The sequence below is a fragment of the Passer domesticus genome, chromosome 17, assembly GCF_036417665.1.
Source record: "Passer domesticus isolate bPasDom1 chromosome 17, bPasDom1.hap1, whole genome shotgun sequence".
NCBI classification, from domain to species: domain Eukaryota; kingdom Metazoa; phylum Chordata; class Aves; order Passeriformes; family Passeridae; genus Passer; species Passer domesticus.
Window position 1 is genome coordinate 5859626 of NC_087490.1, and position 23226 is coordinate 5882851.

A 23226-nucleotide genomic window follows, 5' to 3' on the forward strand; every position below is an offset into this window, starting at 1 on the left:
ATGGCTTGGGGAACTGGGCAGTTGTTCTGCAAAATGGAAGTGTATAATTAAACTCCAGCAACAGGAATGAAATATGGAGGGAAAAGCAATGGCTGGAGGGGGAACAATGGACACCAGGAGGCCAGGGCAGGGGCAGTTTGATGCTGGCATGGGGAGCAGTTCTACCAAAAGGGATGGTTTGGGTTTGGGAACTTGGGCTTGCCCACAGTACCAATACTGGCAATGCCTAAAACCTGTTCTCTCATTTCCAGAGTCAGAGCTCCACTTGTTCCAGTGAGATTGTAGTTGAAAGTTCTCAAGATTTAGTTCATCTTTAATTGCTGCTGTCTCAATTAAACTGCATCTGTGATAATAACAGCCCCCCGGAGCCCCAACAGGAATTTAAACACGCTGTGAGTAATTTAAATAATTGGATAAATTATAAAGTTTATATCTACTGATTATCACACAAAAAACTATACATAGAGCCCATACTTTTTATAAACTTCCTACTTTAAGAAATCTTATAAAAAGGTGTTTAGCCTGCCAAAAATCTGCAAGGATCACTAATAATTTGTTGATCAGCATAAGGTTCATTACCTCTTTGCACTTCATTATCTGATTAATTCAGAGGCAGGTTTGAAATCAGTGATGAAATGTTTAAGATTCTACAGCTCTGGCCTCCACAACCTCCTGCAGCTCATTAGAAAAGGTAATCAGATAGAATTTTCCACCATGCTGTTTATTGTAGTCCTAATGGAAGACAATCACTTTAAAATTACACACTTAGCAGGTAATTTCTAAAAGCCATAAGCCATAGAAGCTCTGTTCTCCCCAGGCTCTTTGTCTTTCTTTAGTAGGGTAAGGTAAGCAATGGAGAATTCTGTTAGAATTTTGAGACCTATTTTGCAATATAGAATACAATGTAAATGCTCCTGAAAAATTATTTTTGTCTTTACCATGTTTCTTATCACCTGGGAGCCCTTTCAGAGATCATTGTTGATGAGTTTGATTTAAAACTTAAATGGTTTCCTACTTTGTGACTTGATTATTTGAAGAATTAAGAACTTTCTCCATGTCCTCTTATTTTGAGAATGAATAGCATTAATAAAAAAACAACTTCTTGATCTTGGAGTTTCACAGATCAGTTATGGACACTGTTGTGCTGGAGCTTTCTGAAGTGACTGGTGTAATCTGAAAGAAAATTATGACAATATTTAGTGATGAAGATCTAGAAATTAAGGTGACTTAAAAAGTATTCTTAAATTTTTAATAATTAAATCTCTGGGCACTATGAGAAGAGACAGCAGAAGTTGACAGTCATCACTTGCTCTGGCAGTACTTCTGCCAGTCCTGTTTTTCTGGAGGGGAATTGGGGAATGTGGAAGGAACAGTCAGCCCCTGAGAACCACTGCTATTCACCTGCTATGGAAAAGGTCCTTCAGGTAAAGCAAGTGTGAAGAGCCATGGACTGGGAGCCAGATGGAAGGCAGCAGAACAATTCCTCTGACTCATTCCATACTTTCTCAGTCATGTGGACAAAAGTCCACTTGTGGTTTGTCTGTCACACGTGTTACTCCCTTATTTTAACACGTGGAAGGATGGGCTCCCTGGGACTGGACAGACACCCAGGGAGGCAGGGGCTGGAGGCATTTGTCCCCTTGAATGCAGCCAGAATTGAACCTATTACAGAATGGAGGATGCCATTTTGATTGGGGATGTGCTTTTGGTCATGTGGGGGAAATAAGTCACGTAAGGATTTATTTTCTTTAGTGATTTATTGTAAAAAGATCCAGCCCTGCCAAACCATGTTCATCACATCTCTACCTACAGGCAATAAGGAGTAAAGGCATATCCACTGAACACCATGAAGAAGACAAGTAACTAATACAAATTCATTTTTTGCCAACCAGCATGCTGCAAATTTGCCAGCTTGAAGGGCTGGATTCTACTTTGTGGATCTGTGTTCTTGTCAGAGTCTATGAATAAGCAGCAATTGCTAATGCCAGCTCTAAGTCCTCCTTCTGCATGGATGTGACAGCTTAACAGTTGTGCTTGGGTCACAGGAACAAAATGTGCTGTGCAGGAAAGGTCAGGGGTAAAAGTCATAGCAAAGTGTATCCCCTTCAGTGGATGACACTCCTGCCTCCTGGCTAGAACAACATCAGGGGGTTTGAAATCCTGGAACAGTAAAACTAGACTTGGGTCAATGTTGTAGTTTTCCACACAGTCTACTCTGTCAAACTGAGCTAAGAGAGAGGAGAGAAGGGCACCCACCAGTGCACCCAGCCTGCGGCAGCTCTGCTGTACAAGAGCATTTCTGCAGTGGGGCAAGAACGAGTGGGTGGGCTGCAGTCCTGGGATCACCTCGGGACCACCCTGTGGATTGTCATGTGTCTGTGTCTGTGTGTCTCTGTCTGTGTATGTCTGTGTGTGTGTCTGTGTGTGTCTGTGTGTCTGTGTGTGTCTGTGTGTCTCTGTGTGTGTCTGTGTGTCTCTGTGTCTCTGTGTGTGTCTGTGTGTCTGTGTGTCTGGCAGACTCGCTCAGCCCTGGGCATTTTGCAGACCTGTGATCTCAGTGGGCTGGACATATTGGCAGCAGGGGAAAAGTATGAAAGTATTTTAAGGACTGGAAACTCTCTCGAGTTTCTATGCTGTAAGAAGAGCTGCAGTGTATCACACTGATGAAGAGCAAGTGTCTTGCTTTAAAAGTTCCTTTTTAAAATCCCCCGAAGGCGACACTGGTGCCAGGGAGGAGAGAGGGGACATTTGGGGCCCGGCGGGACGCGGGGCTCGTTCCCCGGGCTCTGCTGCCACCTAATGGTGTCCCCAGAGCCCGAGCCAGCCGGGGAACGCTCCGTGCTCCCCTCCGAGCAGCTGCTCCCTTTCCCCTTTCTGTTCCGTAGTCCGGGGCTCACGGGCTGTCCCTGCCACGGCCGGCAGTAAGGAACAAAGGGCAGGTGTGTCCCAGCAGAGAGGTGACGTTTCCTGCATGCTGTACCTCGCTGTAAAACCACCCAAGGTTCACAAATTGAAAAGATTCTTTAAATTACTGATGGAGCTTTAGGTGCTTTAGGCAGGCCAGAAGCCAGGGCAGTGTGAGTGTGGAGGATACCACTGGCACCCAAGTGTCCCCACCTCTGGAAGGACAGACTGACTTCTCCACACGAATCAGTAGAAGCCACACTAGACATTGTCACTTTTCATCTGCAATATCCTCTTCCCATCAGAAAGATTCATTCCTGAGTTAACCATGAAACTAAACACAGTGCAAGGGCAAGATAACTCTCATAAGGTTTTGCAAGTTTATCCAGGGGACCTCTGCCTCATGGCATGTACCTTCCATCAGGGTACACAGCATGTAAATAACTGCTGCTTGGCATCCAAGTGACCTCTGTGGAAACAGGATGATGCTCCTAAGTGTTAAACATTTCGGACCTATTTGGAAGTCTCTCCCTACTAGGATGGTGTGTTGCTTCTAACAGTAATTTCCTTTTTATATTACACTTTGAAGTAGAATTTGGTAGGTATGACTTTTCAAAATCCAAATCTTCAATCACTGCTTGAGTCTCTGAGCTGTCTGGCTATAGAAACCACATTTAATATCTACACAGCCAGCACAAGTGGAGGCTCCCAGCCAACAACAATACTTCTTCCAAATTGTTTGACTGAAGTGAGATTTCTTGGCTAAGGTACTGACACATGATTAAGGGGAATCTCTATCTCCAGGTCTATCAGCCAACACAATGACACAGATTTCTTTGTCAGGACCATCCATTTTTCCTCCATTGCTCATGCTTCTGCAAAATCTCACTTCATGATCTGCACTCTGCAAGAGCTCACTTGGCTACGGAGGCTGGATGCTCACCATGTCATCCTTTGAAACTTCTGTCACACTAGAGGGGACCTGCTCTCCTCTGCCATCTGTCACCTCTCCCTCAAATCAACCATCCTCATCCAAGCCCCAAAAGCTGTAAGGCACTTCTCCAGCAGTTAGAGCAAGCTCTGCTTCAGGGTGCCCCTTAGGTCCATCAAAAGGGTCATAGCCATGCTGAGCTAAGAATACTCCAAATTTTGCAGCCTATTGCCTTGGACACTCCAGGGTTAAGGAACACTTGTCTGTTACTGATTCCTGTGTCTCAGTGGCCTCATGTGAAAGGAGTCAAGACCCAATTGCCTTGGAAGTGATCTCATGTCACTACCTGTCTCTTTCTTGCAGCTGCTGGGCAGTAGAAGCTGTTCAGTTCGTTGTGCTGCTTTGCCTGCTGCCACACTTTGAGAGCTTCCCTCCCTCCAAGGCAGTTCTTATATTGAAGAACACTCCATAGTCCCTCCAGGTCCTTTAGGTCTCTCTGGAGGTGATTGTCCCCAACTATCACAGCTGCTCAGGGGTTTTTTCAGAGAGAAATGATCTTTCTGAAAAATGATATTCAGAGTTTCTAGCGTCATAGGAACCTGTCTCTGATTCAGGCTGATAGAAGCTAATGAAGCATGAATAGAAAGGAGCATAAAGTTCATGGTATTATTGTTGTAATACTTTACAATATACACATATATTGTAAATATACAATATATGTGTGTATAATACCTCACACTTCCAGGTATCCATAATTATGACCAGGCATCAACTGGAGATGATCATTCCATGCCTATTCTCTTTTTTAATTCATGTATAGACCTGTTACCCAGTTTGACTAGTTTCCTTTTGAACCTGCTGACTGTTGCCTTTACTACAGCCTGTGGTAGGGAGTTCCAAACATTAATTACCTGCAGTGGAAAAAGGCCCTGTCTTTGGGCAGTTTGTAATGCCTCATCAGTCTCTGTCTGACAAATAACAGCTTCATATTCATCCCAGCCCCTGCCTTTGTGATTTCATAAGCCTTTAACATATTTTCTCAGCCTCCTCCCCTGCAGGTGGAAGAGCTTCAGCCACTTTAAGCTCTCTTAGTACCTCACTGTTGCACTCTCTTGATCACACCTCTGCCCTTCTCCTTACCTCCCCTGGTTCTCCTGTGTTGTAGGGATGTCTCCCACGCATAAGTACAATGTGGGGGTACCAAAGTTTCATACAGCAACCAAATTATTCTTATTCTTTCCTCTTCCCTTTGGTTTTCATGAGACTTGTTTTCTTTCAGATGGCCATTTCATAACAGTAAAGTAGCCATGAGAATTTTTTCTAAAGTTTTCAGTGGGTTCTTGTGGCTCACTTGTTCACAAAGTCTGTTTGCACAATTTCTTTTTTAGAAGTGGAACAGTTATGTTGCTTTAAAAAGTGGAAATGTAATAGCAAGTTAGCTTTGGCAGAGGGCAGATATAAATATAGTGTCCAGTCTTTTGAAGATATTACAGGATAAACACTAAAATCTGCATTCTGGACACTCTTAAGTGTCAAGTAAAATAATGGATACAACCTAGAAACCACACCAAAAGGCAAGTTTTAAAATGCACAACCATCTTCCAAACTATGTAACAAATGGCCTGGATTTTGCTGCTGACAGGAGAGTATGAGGTATAATTGATGAAATTCTGTCTGGAAAGAAATCCCTGCTGCTTCTCCAGGAGTGTAGAACAGCGTGTCCTGACTGGTAAGTGCCCCCAGGTGAGGTCCAGCACTGGGAGCACGACTGCAGCCCTTGGTCAGGCACAAGATGCCCAGGAGTGTTGGCACCATCAGATCTGCTGTGCATCCAGCCTAGCCCAGGCACTGCAAGGATCCAGGGTACTGCCAGCAGCTGGGTGAGGTGTGCCCAGTTCTGGGTAAACTTCTCAGACACTGCTGTAAAAAATTATTTCAACATTAAGTGTCAATTTGTGGGGACAGCTACACTCAACACCAATTTCTTAAGAGCTGGCTGGGCTGTTGTTGTTAAATTCTTGTGTTGTTAAAGGAAATGTGGGTTATCTTATGATTATCCCAGCTACTTCTGACACTCTCTTACAAGCTGTAAATTCATGGATTAAAACTACAGATAGTAATTTCAGAATTCCCTGTGCTGTTTCTAATACTCTCTGGTGTTTGGTGGCTCTGTGTCTCAATGCAGGTATAGAGGAGGGACAGAATAAATGTATTGGGGGGAAAAAATCTGTAGAGAACACTCAAAGACATATGGTAGTCTTGGAAAACTGTGCAGTCAAATAAAGATGAGCTAAAGATATAAATAGAGTTTTGGCAAATAAAGAAATCAAGATAGTATCTGGAGCAGCTTGTTTTTCATATTTGTAGACATCTGGATAACCAGTTGTAAGAACTCTTCTTCCAAGTTACCATGGTATCAGATTTAGGTATTTATACATTTCACAATCATAGAATCTGAACTAGTTCTTTTATCAGATGTCAGCATTTCTAAATCTTCCTCACCATGAAGCATCCCACTTCAGCAGCACATCAAGAATCCTCAGAGTGCCTCTGCAGCTTCTGGATCTGAACAAGCTGTGCCTGCCTGGCCCGTGTGTAACTTCACCCAGGCAGCACAGGCTCTCTTTGCATCTCTGCACTGCTGCCCCACGAGGGTCTGCCTCTTTCAGCTTCCTCTGAGTCCATTTTCCTGGAGTAAATTAATGCAAAAAGCTTTACATACCTAACAGAATGAAGTTATCATGATCATAAAATATATTTAATAACTATTTACAAACCATTTCATAATATGTATGATGTTTCCTATAGGTGCAGTGTAGCTTATTTCATTAACAAATGTTGATTGAGTTTGGTAGCAATAAGCACTATATTAATGTAAATATTGATTAGCAAATAGCTTATCCAAGGGCTAATTTTAAGATTATAATCCTGTGCTTCATAATTAAAAACTTCTGTTTCATTTTTACAGGTTTTTGAAAGCCCGCAATAAGCATAACATTTCATTTTTCAGGTTGTATGAGTCTGTAAAGTTTATTTTAGAGCTTAGAACTTTGTTGGTGACTTGTTCTGTAGAACAAGTGTTGGATCAAGTGAGGACATGAACCGACACAAGGGTGGGGAAAGGGGAATTGAGGGCACACATCCAGAGTAATTCCTGACTACATCAGGTCAATGGAGAAGGTTTTAGGGAGCAAGTCAGGCACCTGAACACGGATGTCTGGTGGCATTTTAGATGTGATGCAGTAACTCGTGTCCCATGTCCATGCAGAAACTTCAATGTGCCAGCCCTGTCTGGGATGGCTGAGGGCACTGCTCTGCTGGGGATCAGGGCCGGGAGCAGCGGCAGCAAGGGCTGCACTAAGGGGCTGAAAAGCACACGGCAAACGAAGGACTGAGTGCTGCTGGCAGGGATTCCTCCTCTCGCACAGCCCTTCCTCGCCAACAGCACAGCAGGGCTGAGGCTGGGCCGGGCTGCTCAGGGACAGGGAGGCCAAGGGCTCCACCTGACACCAGCGGAGCTGAGGGTGGGTCTGTGCTCAGCTGCCTCTTCGGAAATCCCCTTCTCTCTGCCTTCAGTGTTTGGAGAAGCTAAGAAATAAACCTTATCAGGGGCTCTGAAGGGGACGTGGGCTCGTTTGGGAGACCTGCGACTACAGGTGGTTGTAGTCCCCGCCGAGGAAGATGGTACCGCATTTGAGGGATGCACGGTAAACAGGTAAAGGAACAGCAACACTTTTAAATCGGTGATCGGTGATTGAAAAGGCACCGCCGAGACCTGAGGGCGAGAGCCGGGCCGGGCCGGGCCGGGCCGGGCCGGGCCGGGCCGAGCCGAGCCGAGCCGAGCCGAGCCGAGCCGGGCCGAGCGCAGGCCCCGCCCCCGCGCGCCGCCCCAGGAAGCGCAGGGTTTAGCGGCCGGCCCGCGCCGCGATGCATTGTGGGGCGCAGCAGCAGAGCCAAGATGGCGGCCAGCAGGAGGCTGATGAAGGTAACAGCGCCGGGCAGGGCCGCCGGGCGGGCGGCCCCGGCCCCCGCGGCTGCCCCTCCGCCCCGGCCCCCTCCGCCGGCGCGGGGCCGCCTCCCCCGCCGCACCCCGGCGGGGCGGCCTCCTCCGCGCCCCTCGGCGGCGCCCCGCGCCCGAGCGGCCGGAGCGGGAGCTGCCGGCACTTGGGCCGCGGCCGTGAGGGGCCGCGCCGCCCCCGGCGCCGCCGCCCCGCGCCCCGGCAGCGCCCCGCGGAGCCGGCTGCCGCCCGGGGCTGGGCGGGGACGCCGGGCGGGCGCCGCGGGCCGCCCCGACCCCCTCGCTCGGGGGGCTCCAGGGTGACTAAGCAAAGAGGAAGGGACGGGGGAAGGAAACGCCGCCGCCCGGGGCCGGGGCATCCCCGGGGCGGCGGGAGGGCTCGGCGGCCCTGCCGGCGGAGGGCTCGGCGGGGAAGCGCCCTCTCGTCGCTCCCTCTCTCCCTGCGGGGGGAGGTTCGCCGCTCCCCCGCGCTCGCCCCGGTGAGGAACCGTCCCCAGGCGCCCGGGGATGAAATAATTTCGTTTTCGTTGTTTCGGAGAGTAACCTCTTCCTTGTATGAGTAAGAGGTTTATCACACAGAAATACGGACCTGGGTTCGGAAGTTTCTTCTTTCGCTGCGGACGTGGTAATGTTTTTGTCTTCACTGTTATTTGTTCTGAGCCATGGATGATAGTTGGAAATGCAAACTCGGCCCCAGCTGGGCTTTAACCAAGAGCACGTATAGTTTATGGTTAAATACCACTTGGGATTATGTTTGTCAGTATTTTCTTTGAGGAGGAAGCTACTTCTTACCAAGAAAATAGTAACCATTGCCCCCAAAGCACACAAATTTATTTTATGTGCTGTATATAGTTGCCAATTAACATCCCGAACTGTAAGCAGCAAGGTTTGCCTAGGACACACTACACAGTGGCATAAAATTTTTTCATCTGTAAAATGCTGTGGCAGAACCCAAATTTGCATGCCAAGTGCCTGTGGGGAAATCAATGGACTTTACAGGCCAGTCCTGGGAAGTGGAGGGGAAAGACCCCATAAGTGTTGAGCCATGTTTCAGCCTTATTTAAAAACCTGCCCCTGTGGGGTGCAGAGTAACCCTCCACTGGGGTTTAACAGATACTTGGGTGATTCTGTTAAACTAATCCTTTAATACCAGTTCTACAGCTGGCTTCAAGCACGTGGACCCCCAGTAGGGCTGGATTTCACCAGGACGTGTTCATGGCATGTCCTGAAGTTGCATTTCCTTGATGGTGCAGATATATGAGTAACCATTGTAACTTGGGTGTTTTGGAGGAAACCAATAGCTCAGCAGTGCTTCTATAAGAATCATTTTGTCGGTTTAAATATTCTATGGAGCATTTAAAAATGAAATAGTGGATAGATGGTGTGCAGTGTCATTCATATATATTAAAAATCAGTAGGCATAAACCTTTAATTGTCCTTTAGGGTCCTGGTGAGATGGAATTCATTTTTAATTTCATTTTTGATAGCTCTATATTTTCTCAGGGCTTTAGTATCATAATCACCATGTCTGTTGCTTTATACTCAAAAAAGGTTTCCCTTAGTTTCAGACATGAAGTTAAATGGTTGTTTACTGTTTTTGTAAGGTAGTTTTTCTTCCTGTTCTGAAATAATACATTAATTGTTCAAAAGCACATCACTACTACTCTGGTAGGAATAATATTTTTTTTCTTTTTTTTTGTTAATTTAAAACAGAAAATAAAAATCTCAAAGGCAAGAAAAATTGTTCTCAATATTTGCAGTGCCTCTTGCTTTTTAGCCTCCCTCCTCATTTTTACTGTACTTCTGAAACATTATTGTTTCAGTCTTTCACTAAAACACCTAAAAAGGAGATTGGATAACGTGACCATATTTTCCAGAAAATTGGTGTGGCAGTTGTTTCTTGGAGGGAGTGGTGTGGGGATGCAGGGCACAGTGATAACTCACCTCTTAATTTTCACTTTTGTTTTTGTCGCCTGACATCTGCGGGCTGTTGGTGTTGGTGTGGGTTTTGTGCGGCTCGGGAGCTGTGGGCTGCTCTGTCCCACAGCTTGCAGAGGCTGCGCTCAGCAGCTCCCTGCCTGCCCGGGGAGCAGGGCCAGCCCAGGAGGCTCTGCCTTTGCCATTCATCTGGGCAGGAACAAAGTGGAGCTCTGGTGGGGTGATGTCATCGGGATTGCTGCAGCGGGATGTGGAGGGCCGGCCTCACGTGTGTGTCAGCCTCACAGCCCTGCTGGAGCCCCACATTCACAGCACCACTTGGACTTCAAGTCTTTCATTGTTGAAGTTTTGCACTTGGGGAGAGTCTTTAGGGTGTCTTTGTCAGGGTCTTGGAATGATGAGTGATTATAACTAAAGGAAATAGGGTTTTTCACTGTGTCAGTCAATTACCTTTAAAATAATTTAGGATAAGCATTAACTGTCTTTTCTTTGAGCTAAATAATCAAGCTTGTCTTTGATAAATGAGACTAAACCTTAAACCTTTTATAGTTATATAAAATTAAGCAATTCCTGTTTCCTTAAGGCCTTGCCAACATTTTGAAGTACTGCATTTTTTCTGGACTCAAGTCATGCATCATAGTTATTCATATTAATCACCATGGCTCAAAGAGACTGGATGCAGTACATCCATAATAGCTCACTGTCTGCCTGCAGAAAACTGGGAGTCGTGTCCACTGTCCAGGTGGGAATGGATGCCCTGTTCCAGTGGGGGAAGCCATTTGCACCTCAGTTCACAAACCTCTGTGTGAAACAAGCATTACCAATTTTGGTACATTGTACTTGTACCATTCAATTTTAAACATGAATTCAAGTTCTAAAGACAACAAGATTGGCTTGTTCTGAGGGTGTGTTTGAACAAATCACCTTCTCTAGGCCAAAGACCTTTTATGGCCTCTTTGCCGAGCTTTATCCCATCAAATAGTGCCACCTAACTGAAGTCTTCTCCCCTGATTCACAGCAGCTCCATGGAGGTGTGTCCTTCCAGGAGTGCACTCAGCTTAGCAAAACGTGAAATAAACACGGCTAATGACTCATATTCCAGTGACTTCTGAGGTGGAGGTTTCATCTGTGAGCCACCATTACACCTTTTCAGAGAGCCCCAGCTGCTGAATCCTGACTCCTTGTGAGATGTGAACGCTGGGAGTGAAGCAGTCTTTGTCAAGGATGTAGTGTTGTGGACAGTCAGGGTTAAAATAGGCAAATATGGAGTGATAATATTTGGGAGAGGATCTGAGGCTTCTCTTTGAGGGGGTACTGGGCTTCATGGCCTTTCTCATGGAAAGGAAATTGTCTGCAGGCTGCATGAGGAGAACACGGCTGTCCCGGAGACTGCAAGGGGAGGCTGTGCACAGTTTCACCTGCACATGGAAAAGAAGCTGTTCATGCTGGACCTGTGGCTGAGTGCACTGAGGAGGGCAGAGGGAAGGCTGGCCTGGTGCTGGGCACTCAGTGCTCTCAGGGGTGGTGGTGCTGGGCTGCACCTCCCTCAGGGAGCCCTGGAGAAGGCTCTGCTGCCCCAGGTGGAGCTGGGCCCCTCCATGGTGACTGCCTGGGATGGAGCTCGGGTGTCTCTAAGATCCATGCTTTGGTTCCCTGGTTTTTAGATTCAAAAGTATCTTTAGTGGTAGAAATTGAAAACAGATTTAAAGAGTAAATAACACTTCACATAGGAAGTGAGATGTTGACAAATATTTTAGTTTTATTGTTTTTACTCTGCTTCCATAGTTGCATAGTCAAACATTTATGCAACTGTTGAACTCCCCCATGATAAAACACAAACATGGGACCACACCCAGGTAGGTGGCCTGCAATCTCCAGGATGCTGTGGTCCTGTAAACACTGTAGTGCTCCCAAAGAAAGGGGTTTTAAACAACTCTAATACTTGAGAAATAATTCTAAATTGATCCAAACTTCAGTTCTTAGTAACAAGGGAAGTATGGTTTTGAGCAATGTCTCTTTGTCCTTAGGCAGAAGTGAGAACATGGATGCATTTTCGTGTTTTGAAACTGAGAATTGACAAAAGGATTTTTAATTAAATGAAAATACTTTGCCAAAAGGTAGAATTGCTCAGTCAACAAGACATGAGTATACAGGGTTGTAATGTTGCAGAGGGAACTTACTGCTGATTCTTAAAAGAAATAAATTCTGTTTCTCTTTTTGGTTGGATTTGTGAAGGATTCTTTTTGTGTGGTAGAATCAGATTTTCAGGGGTTTTAAGACTTCCCTGTACTGTAAATCCAGAAAGTGAAACAGGCCAGTTCCTGATAAGTGTTTTGGATCCTGTTTGACTTAAATGCAATTTTTAGAGAAGGTATTCATAAACAGATAAATATCAGTTGTAATAATGATTTTGGGTTCTTTCAGGAAGATTTTGGTTTTATTTGTGAATTTTATAGTATTCTGGGCTTGATGCAGAATTTACTAAAGTCACTATGAGCTCTTACACTTACTCCCATATTCTGAGATTGCACTCTTACGAGTATTTGCCTTCACTGCATGTTCCTATCTGGCTTGTGCTTTTAGAGAAGTCCCAAAACTTGAAAGATGTGTGGACAAAACAGTTACAGTTCTTTTAAAAGATTTAGCTACATTTTAAGCTGGTGCCGCTTTTCTTTCTATTTTAAAACATTTAATTTTTTGTTTGAACAGCACAAATGATTACACAGTATTGAAAATTACAGTTTTAAACCTTTAATGGTTATATATGAGAAGTAGTATGGACTTTTGTGACTGTCTTCAGCATTATATGCTTGAAGATCAGTACCACCTCTGAAACAGTGTTTTCTCCATTTCACATGCTGTGTATAACACTTTGTCTGAACATTTCCAAATGACAAACATCATGTCTCAAGAGAGCCCCATGAACATTCAGACATTTCAGTTTTTCAAGTGGATAAACCAATGCAGCAAGGTCACCTGCAAGGTTGATAAAGGAGTGGGGAATGAAGATGGATTTAAATTCTTACTGCAGTCATCTAACCTTTAGTTACGCTCCTCCTGTGCTCCTTTAATTATGTTACTTGACAAAATTAAGGGGTGGAGGACAAGAAAAGGAATTAATCTATTTACTGTCTGCCTAGACTCGTAAGTATTACTTTGAAATAAATATCTGGACTGTATCTTTTTACCTCAAAAAGTAGTTTTTGTCCCTTTGGAGTTGCTCAAGCCCGTGTTAAACGTATTGTTAGCTTTTAATCTGTGCCGCTTGAAAGTATTTAGTAGCTCATTCACTTTTTTTAACAATGCTTTTATACTGCAGGGTCTGCCTCTGTAGCCCTGAGGCAGTTAGATCTTTATTATGGGTTTTGGCAGTTGCCAGAAGAAAAACAAAACAACCTCCCCTCACCCCTAAACTGTGACTGGTGAAGCTGCTGGACCCTGAGAGCGCGGCTCGTGTGCTGTTCCTGCCCGTGTGGGGACAGGGCTGGGAAAGCCCTTTGTAAAGAGCTCCACCACGGCCTTGGTTCGTTTGGAGCGACACACAAAGCCTGAAACACTCCTGGTATAAGAAAAGTGATTCTAGTACGAATTTGCATCTGTCTGAGCCCGTGGTCCAGGTGCGTGCCCTGCTGAGGTGGCCGATTGTCCGTGCCCCTGCAGCCGCGGCCTGTGGCAGGAGCTGCGGCTTTGTCCCGGCTGGCCTCGCACAGCTGCCACCTCCTGCCCCCGAGAAGGGACGGGACAGGCCTGGCACGCTCCAGTCCTTACCACAGCTTTCATTTTGGAAGTGGTTTCCTGCAAAGGCCTCACATGTCATTTTAAAGAGGAAGATGGCCTAAATTTTTGTCCAGTTCTTTAGTGCCTCTGTGCTGTTTAATTCCCTCTCTCATATGGTGGGCTTGAGAAAAAGTGGGAAACAATTTGCATGTTTATTTTAACTCTTCATTGATGGCATACAAAGTTTTACAATTTTATAATTATCTCTGCATGGGATTCTTGCATTTCTTAATTCAACATCCAATTTTTTAACCTGAGTCTAACTATAAAATATAGGTTTTTAATTTTCCAGCAATGTGAAGCTACACTTTTCTAATTTGTTGTGTTCATTTAATAAAATACCTGAATTATAGAGTCATAGTCCTTCCTTTTTTGCATCTGGACAATTGTTCTCTGGGCCAGCAGCAGTACAATGCTGTTGTCTGAACCTAAGACAAAAGCTCCTGCCTGCAAGCTGCAGGCCCACTGGGCATAATGGGGGAGACTTCTGTCATATGCATAATGCTTTTCTGTAGTAACTAGAAAATAGTCTAGACCCATGTTCCTTGCCTTCTTTTAGTATGAAGGCACTTGTGATGATGCACGTTTATTCATGCTTAAATACCTACTGCTTAATTAGTTTCTTTTGCTCCCAGTGTCTGATGTGTTACATCTAGTAACACATCCAGTGGAACGGAATTTATTCCTTTTACATGCTGTGGAGCAGTGGTGTGCCAGGACTTCACAGTTGTGTGTGTGACAGGAGTGAGCAGCAAAACTCAGTTCAGAGTTGCTGACCCTGTCAGGACAGAGGCAGGACCCGCCCGGCTCCCCCGGGTGCTGCTCTGTGCAGGAGCACTCGGAGCAGGCCCTGGGGGGATTTGCACTGAGTGATGGTGAAGCGCCTCTACGAGCTCCAATCATCAAGGTTATTTTCCTTTGAATATTTTGGTTTGCTCTCTATCCCTATAAATATGACTCATGGGATTATTTGGGGGGGGGGTATGTTTTCCTGCTCTAAGGAAATAGGATAATCCTCTTAGTGCTTTAAAAAAACACCCAAACTGTCTGTGACATTGCATAAATCGAGCAGCAGTGGAATTTGGGGATTGATCCATGGCTCTAGACTGGAAAGTCAGTGTTAGTGTCACGAAAATAGTGTTAGGCATCAATTCAGTATCCAAGCCTCCAAGGATAAACTTCTGTGTTCAGAGTATGCTCTTGCTTTAGTAGGTGCAGTAGGAATAGAAATGTTCATTTGCTGATACGTAGCTGTCGTGATTTTTGTTTCACATGCATTTGGAATTCTCGTTTTCCCTTTGGGTTTGAATTTTATCATGATGCTGAATTTATGCAAGAGGTTACTGCAAGTATTAAATCTGCCAGTCAAGTGAAGAAAGGTTGGATCCAAGATGAACATAGAGCTATTTTAGAAGAGAAACCATGGACAGCACTTGTACAGCAGGAAAACTGTTTGGTTTTGTTTTTCATTGTGTAGTGCTTTGCTTGTAATTGGTGGGTTTATCATAATTACATCCAGCCTAATTTTGCAAGACACCTGCACCCAGTGCAGAGCTGAGCAGTGTCAGGGCACCCCAGTGCTGCTGTATAAGCAACATTTTTCCTAACCTATGCAGCCACCAGACACATGCTGCAGTTTTGAAAGCACTGGGAAACTTTTATGTCTTCCTGTGCATGATTTTTGTATTCATATTTTGTTAAATTCTCTTTAAAGATAAAATGGCAGAGTTCAACCACAAAGGACTGTAATTGTTGTGGAGGAAATAAATATGGAACCTTGAGGTGTTTCTTTTTAGGTCTTATGAAATACTCCAGGAAGCAGCCCCTGCTGCAGGGCTTATATGTCATTTTAAATATAAAAATGCTGACTTTCTTATTTTGGTGATACATGGTTCATGAACTGATTCAAAGTAGTTTGACTGGTGCAGAAAGATAACCTTGCTCAAGACTGATGCAGCTTTAAAGAGAGGAGTCCTAATGTGTACTGTGAGCTTTGAGGTACTAAAGAGAGAGAAAGCTGAATCTTTACAAGTTAGTGCTCTAAACAAGGCTTGATTGGTATTTTTCTGGGTTTGGATGAATTTAAGCTGTTCATGCAGGAATTTGCTCATTTTCAGTTGAAATAATTGGCCTGTTCATTGGTTTTATCCCTGTTTAAAACTATTATGAAATAGTTCTTGCTGTTCTCTGTTCTCCTTCACACAAGTCCTGAGATGCATTTTGTTTCTGCACCTCACAATATTGTCAGTAGTCTGTTACCAAAGGCACTGATTTATTTTTGAGATAGAAAAACATTTTTAAATGCAGCTTTTTAATACTTCTGCTTCATTGTGTCTGTGATGATATTAATAACGAGACATTTTTCTGTTTTCCTCACATATCAGAAAATAAGAGTTTTAGTATCTCGTCTCAGATAATTTTACTTTTTACAGATGCAGAATTTTATTTCTTATTTGTGTGGGTTGCCACATCACTAATTAAAGAAAACCACATTGACCTTTAAACATTTTGAAAAGTAAAGTTGAGCATCTTGCTTAATACAGTTATTAACTTACACTTACCACTTTGCTTTGCTTTTCAGGAGCTTGAAGAAATTCGCAAATGTGGAATGAAAAACTTCCGTAATATCCAGGTTGATGAAGCTAATTTATTGACCTGGCAAGGGCTTATTGTTCCTGTGAGTATAGACTATTCCTTATGAGCTTTAAAATAAAATGAGGATCATTTGTATCTCATAAATCCACAGCTCAGTAGTGCTGCTGGTGACCATGAAATAATTCATTATTGTAGGTCTGGGCTGACACCTGGCTGGAGCTCTGTGGTTGCACTGGGCTGCTGGGAGAGGTGTCAGAAGGGGAAGCAGTGAAGTTTGGTTTTACATTAAGCCTAAAGTACAAAATCTACGTGATCAAAGGAAAAAGAAAGGATATATTAAATACTTTTACTCCTTAATATGTATTTCATTTTTATTTACTAGGTTTATTACTAGGATAAATCTGAGTATTGGGAAAAACTCAATGCAAGGAAAAGGTTTGGATTTTCTGAAGCGAGCTCTTTAAAAGAAAGTAGTATCTTTGTTTAGGCATTATTTAGTGCCAAAATAAACTTATTTTACTGATTTTTTTTTTAAAAGCACTTCAGTCTTCTTAGGCAGTGTTTGATTGAAGTAGGTAGCCATTTTATTAGTCAAATAGAGAGGGATTTGTTACTAAGGGGAAAGCAGGAAATGTGATGTGTTGGTTTCTTGGTTGAAAGTCACTTGGATTTTCACCTCTTGTATTTCCCACAGCTGTGGCCCATAGCAGTGGGAAATAGCTGGCTTGGCTCTAAGAGCTATTTTTAGTCTGCAGCAATAGGGGATGGGCCATGGGGGCAGCAGTTGTGGCTTTCTGTGGGTGGTGCCAAAAAGCCTCCCCAACCAGTGTAAGTCTTCTTTTTATGATATGAGTAAGACTGAGACATCTCTGCAGCAGTGCCTCTGCCTCCTTAGTCAGAGGCTGCTCTGGAGCTCACATGGCACAGCTGAGGTAATGGCTGGGCGTTCACACTTTAAATGCTGTGGAATACATCGAGGTTGCTGTTTACTGACGTGCCTGCAAGTGATTCCTTGAGTGGCTGACACTACTCCTGCAAACAAAGCAAGCAGGATCTGACACTGAAATTTGACAGAGCTGAGGAACAACTCCCTTTAATCAGTCACTCCGTGGTTTATGTGTAACAGTTTAGTGCTTTGATAGTACTTTGAAGCAGTGTAAGGTTGGTAAATATGACTAATAAAACAAAACAAACAAAATACTTGTTTACTCCTGTTGAGATCAGGAATGTGTGGTGTACAGCAGCTATTTTTAACAGTTTCTGCTCGACTGAGGATGAGCATGGTGTTTGCTTTGCAAAGCCTTGCAGCATCACAAGTGTTTAAATGTTGGTGCAGTGAACTGTGCTCCAGACCTGCCTTTTGATTTGTAATCTGTCCTGTTACAGGGAAATAGCCTCAAATTCACTGCTGGCATACTTAAGGGAGAATTTTGTTATGAAATTACACTTCCATCGTAATTTCAGATTTGTTGTTTGTGTTCAAAGAGTAGTGTAAGTTTTTATTCTGAGGTTATGCTACAGATGTTTTAGTGTTACTGTCTCTTCAGCTATTTTTGGTACCAGAGTTGATGGCTTATAAATGCACTACATGAGCTTATTGAAACTTTTTTCTCAGCATTTTTGCTTCACATGCTGTTTCCATTTTAGCAAATGCTCTTACTTAGTGTTTAAAGACACATCCTTGAGTAGGACTAGCCACTTGGTGATTATTAAATGCTGTAACTGGGCATTTCTTGGTCAGCTTCTTAATGAAGGCATGGAAGGTAATGTTTATTTTTAATAGTGTTCATACAGAATTACTGTGAAAGATACTGTAAAGGTGAGCTGTAAAGCTTTAAAACCTCTTGTTTGTAACATATTTTGTTCTTCAGAACAAATGTTAGTTTTTAAGGGTGCTCGCTCAACTGAAAAGCAAATTGAAGATACCTGGTCGATTTCTTTTCCTGTTATAAATTGTTGGGTGAAGTGGTTTGTGTCCTGTGGGTGGCCAAGGTACACTGTTTGTTTGATTTCAACATCAAAACAAGACTATGTAGCCCAGGCTCCTTGTTCATGTAAGAGGCACAGTGAAGAAAATGGATGTTTTTAAGGCAGGTCACTTCTTGTGTCAGTTCACTGAACATCCTCACAAATTACAGCACATGAAGGAGGCAAGAACAATTGAGCTATGGGGGAAGAGAGCAGTGGCAGCCTAAGCTGTCACCAGCACCACAAGTTATTAGTTCAACATCCAAAGCTTTATGGTTGCTTGGGTAAAAAGTGATTTTAAAGCTGCTGTAGTTGCCTCTCCCCCTGGCAGAAACTGCTGTATTTCTTACAAACACACAACCAAATTCTTCACATGGATGAACCTAAAATTAATTGCTTTCTGTTGACAAATATTTTAATAGAACACTCCCACCCCCAAGTATTGATAAATTCTGGAGTGGAATTGATTGCAGGGAAGGGTCTGGTTGCTAATGAAGAATGTGTGTGATTATACTTTACACCAACTGGAAGCTCTCATGCTTTGGTTCTTGTTCTCAGAGTGTTTGGAAAGGCTTCATTCCATAGTTAGTGTTTCAGTGCAAAATGGTGTTTTCATAGGCTTTAAATGTAGCAGTGGTTTATTTTTGTTCTGCCTCTCTTGTGCAGTATCAGAAGCATCAGTATCAATAGTCTAACAGGTTTTCTAAGTGGAATTCTGGGCATTGTTTTTTCTCTTTCAGCATGAAGAACTGCTTTGCTCGCTTCACAGTTCTCTCATCCTGCTCCTTCAAAACTGATCTGATAAGAGTGGGTGCTAAAACTGCATACAAATTCAGAATGTTCTCATCAGCAAACACAGTGAATATCTATCTTTGGTACCAATGACTGCTCAGCAGATTTTTGTGTAGTCAGCACAAAAACATTCTCTAAACATTTAGGGAGATCTGACAAACCAAATTGCTTTGCTGTTTGTGCCACCATGTTGTGAGACACAAAAATAACTGTTCAGAAACCCACTTCCCTTGTCAGGCTTGCTGTTTGTGTCTTGCAAAGGGTTTACTAAGTTCTTTGAAATACAAAGCTGGGAATAAAACTACTTACTAGAGAGGGCCTTGAGTTGGATGTAAATGGAGCTGGATGCTGTATTACCCATAGAAAAATCAGAAATGTAGGACAATGGCAACCTGCTTTTTCCAGGGTGGATGCAGACATGCAGCTTGTATTGCCTGTCACATGGGTTTTGATGTTTCCTGGCACATAAACCTGGCAGTAGTGTTGGTACAAAATGCCTCTCAAAGTGCTCATTCAAGAGATCAGTGAAAGCCAAGTCTGTACTATGCTGCTTTCCACTTGTGTCCATTAGCATGTGCCACACTCCTGACATTCTGCCTTCTTGTTGCAGGACAATCCTCCATATGATAAAGGAGCCTTCAGAATTGAAATCAACTTCCCAGCAGAATATCCATTCAAACCTCCTAAGATTACATTTAAAACAAAGATCTATCACCCTAACATCGATGAAAAGGGGCAGGTTTGTCTGCCAGTAATTAGTGCTGAAAACTGGAAGCCAGCAACCAAAACTGACCAAGGTAGGACTCCGTGAGGAGAAAGAACTGGATATTGAGAAACTTTGTAGTGTTTGAATTTAAAGCTGATAATGTTTCACTTGCCAGTTTCCCACTGCTCTGAGGTTCATTGTAAGGTTTGTGTCATGAATCACGTGTTGAGCACAGAGTACAACTTGTGGAATCTCATTTTGTTACTGGAATGGGAGGTGCTGGCACTGAAGTGGCATTTCCACCTCCAGGAAACCACAAACCTCTTCATGACTTAGGAGTTTATTAAGGAAGTGTCCTCAACAAACTAAAATTTTGCTTGTAGTTTGTGTGGGGGTTATTCTGTGTTTCTTTTTAAACAGTGACTTTAGAATCCAAAGATGTTCAGTAAATTCCTGGATGTTTGGAATACAAGGTCTAAAACCTCAAGGCTTTGTATATTTTATAATCTGCCATCTGGTTCAGTGATTTGAACATATGGCTTAAAATATCATGGGAGTCATAAACAAAATCTGAGATGATACTACAGATTAACTTGTAGTTCTTAGAAGATCATTGCTGTCGGGCTCGCTGTGTAGAGTGTCTTTGATAAGAACCTAAATATTGCAAGGGAAAAAGTTTTGTCAGGTTCTGTGGCAGACCTAAGTGTAATATAAGTAAGGGTTTTTTTCCTGTTGTTGCTTGCATGAGTTGTTGGGGTGAGAACTTCGTATTGTCTGGCAGGTAATGTTTAGTTGGGTATTAAGCTTTTATTATTATACATATAGAAAGCAAACATCCTTGCAAAAAAAAAAAGCTTATTTTTAAAGAGTATTAATTGAAATGAGTAGCAGTTTAGGGCAGTGCTAGAGCTTCAGTGGCACTGAAGTATCTTGTTCCATTGGACAAAATACTTCTCTCTTCCAGGCTCTTCTTAAAGGTTATTTTCACATGTTCTGTGTTCCTGATAGGAAACAATGCTGTACTTAAGATATCTTTTTTCTGTTTACCCCTGCTTGCTAAAGAAAGTACTTCTGGTTGTGTGATCTTGCCAAAAGACAAAACAGGAAAACTGTAGTTGTTTTAGAGGAGATGAAGCAGATGAATGTTGGTGAAAATGGAGGTGGCAGCAGAAAGAACCTGTGAAATAAGACTGCCTAGAGCTTAGATTTGTTGTAGATTTATCCCTGATTTCACAGGACAAAGACCCTCAGGAGAGAGGAGATGGAAAGAACATGTGGAATGTTTCTGTTCCACACCTGAGCAGCTGTCTTGGTGCTGTCAGCCTTTGGTAGTTAACTGAAGGACTGACATGTCTCCACCCAGCTTGAAAAACAAGCTGTCATTAGCTGGAACTACTGAAGCAATTGTTTGCATGCAGAAAATAGTCAGTGTCTCCCTGAGAAGTAGCAATTCCATTTTTATGTGAGAGAGTGAATAAAAGCTGTGCTAAAATCAGAATTTGGAACCAATCCTGGCTATCAAAATATTGCAAATCTCTCATGGTCTGCTGTGTTGTGGTTTTTTGTTTGTCTTAACTCTTTCTTCAAGTTGTTTTAGTGTTACTGCAGGGTTGTATTAACCTGTGGCAATATTACTAAAACCCAGCTTAAATGTCTATTCCTTTTCCTTCAGATTTCTTCTTCACTAAAAAATCACTTCTGGCTTTTCCTAATGAAATAATGTGACATCATTAGCACAGCATCAAAGTGATTGGTTTTGTTCACATAGGTGTCAAAAAAGTGAAGCAATTAAGTCCATCATAAATCACTAACTTACCTTTGTATACTACATGTGCATTTTACTGCTGCACTTTTTGTTAATTTATGCTTAATATTAAAAACAACTGTTAATGGCAGGATAGTTTTCAAGCTCCGTGGCTGTGGGGGCAGCTCCTGTTCTGCCAGGCCTGTTTTTTCTGGCTTGTTACTGTTGTTAAGGTTATTGAACACACATTTTCTCTGTAGTGTTTTTGCATGCTTTGCTGAGTGAGAAGGGATTGCCACTTGGTGTTTCTGCTGTTTTCAGCAATGTCATGGCAGTTGTTGTAAGGCCAGGACTGGTGAGTTACTGTGGAGGAATCTGGTATCAATTCTACATTCCTTAGATAGTTTGTTGCAGTTTAAACTTGGATTTGTGGTGAGAAATGCTCCTGTTTAGCAATTTAGAGACAAATGTCAGATTTGGGCATGGCTTTAAGTATTTGTTATGAGGTTTGTTCATGGGTGGAAAAGACTGAGATCAGTGCCCCAAACAAAGCCACTCTGGTGTTCCAGCATCTGCTGGAATGATCATCATTCTATGAGCTTGCATTCCTGCCCAGAGAAAAGTGTAGCAGTAAGTGGCACTGTGGGGTGTGAGGTTCCCTGTGTGTCAGGTGCACTTCCATTTCCTGAAGAGGCTTTTCTTCAGGAAGTGACAGGGCCATGGGTGGCATTGCTGTGAGCACCTTGCCACTCTCACCCCGTTGTTTGCCCAGTGCGTCTCTGCTGGTGGCTGCCTTGGGACGTTGAGAGTAAAGGGAAGACATGCCTGCTGTTCATAGGAGAAGTGAGAATCATAGGGAAATGAAGCTGGAAAAAAGGATTTCCAGAAGAGGAAACCCTCCAGATGTCCAGCTGCATCCCTGTGACAGGTGTTGGGAAATGCTTCATGGTGCAAATTCCATCTTTACCAAATCCCTTCAGTGAACCTGCGAGCTTTGATTTGTTCTCAGCCATAGGAGAGATTTTAGATGGGATGCCAGTTACATGGGAAATCATTTGTAGTGCACTTTGGTCTCTATTCATGTTGATTTTGTTTACAAATACGATTTTCTGGTGTTCATTCATGGTCATTGAGCTAAATCTTGGCATATCACTGCAGCTTACTCACGCCCTGCGCTTGAAAAGGCCCCAGATTTATGGGGATGTATTTAAATGCAGTTAAAGCTCTTTCCTTACAGGGCAATTTTGCTTACAGTTTGATTTTGAAAAATTAACCATCTAAGTCTCTGACGGTATTTATACTTCTTTTGACAGTAATCCAGTCCCTCATAGCACTGGTGAATGATCCACAGCCCGAGCACCCCCTGCGGGCTGACCTAGCTGAAGAATACTCTAAGGACCGTAAAAAATTCTGTAAGAACGCTGAAGAGTTTACAAAGAAATATGGTGAAAAGCGACCAGTGGACTAAAACCTGACACAAGTGCTGTCAGCAGCCTATGATAGAAGATCGGAGCAGTGCATTTGAGACACCCCGTAAAGCAGGACTCTATGGAAAATTGACAAGTGCCACCTTTCGGTGTGAACTTGTGGCTGTTACTAACTTTCTACAGTTTTCTTAATCAAAAGTGGGCTAGGTAACCTGTAAAGAAAGGATTAAAATTTAAGATGTTCTAGTTCTGCTTTCTTTGTTTAAAAATCACTGCTTCAATATACTTTAAAGTATGCTGTTTTCTTTTTCTTGTCAGAATTTATCAAAAATATCTTAGACTTCTATTCTGCCCTTAAATTGAAAAGGTTGTGGCTGTCATTTCTTATTTTTCCTTGCAGTTCCCACTATCTTGAGTTCATTCATT

At 43.1% G+C, this 23226-nt stretch overlaps 1 protein-coding gene and 2 long non-coding RNA genes across 4 annotated transcripts in view; 2 read left to right on the plus strand and 1 right to left on the minus strand.

Moving 5' to 3' along the window:
• The window catches only part of LOC135282515 (uncharacterized), a 214049-nt gene extending 207257 nt beyond the window's left edge, over positions 1–6792 (plus strand). The window contains exons 9-10 of the long non-coding RNA XR_010348646.1: positions 252–392; positions 5478–6792. This is a non-coding gene — a long non-coding RNA (uncharacterized LOC135282515). The remainder of the gene's footprint in view (positions 1–251; positions 393–5477) is intronic.
• Positions 6170–7641, minus strand: LOC135282517 (uncharacterized). Of its 2 annotated transcripts, XR_010348649.1 has the most exons (3): positions 7339–7641; positions 7039–7200; positions 6170–6524 (listed from the first exon to the last, which is right to left on the minus strand). It is a non-coding gene; the product is annotated as an uncharacterized LOC135282517 (long non-coding RNA). The 2 variants fall into 2 exon arrangements; XR_010348648.1 differs by having other exon boundaries at positions 7039–7641.
• Positions 7642–7713: 72 nt separating this feature from the next.
• Positions 7714–23046, plus strand: UBE2L3 (ubiquitin conjugating enzyme E2 L3). The gene is made up of 4 exons (XM_064392355.1): positions 7714–7820; positions 16150–16245; positions 19534–19720; positions 22687–23046. Exons 1-4 carry the CDS (start codon positions 7794–7796, stop codon positions 22839–22841), a joined length of 465 nt encoding a protein of 154 aa, XP_064248425.1. The 5' UTR covers positions 7714–7793; the 3' UTR covers positions 22842–23046.
• Positions 23047–23226: the final 180 nt, after the last annotated feature.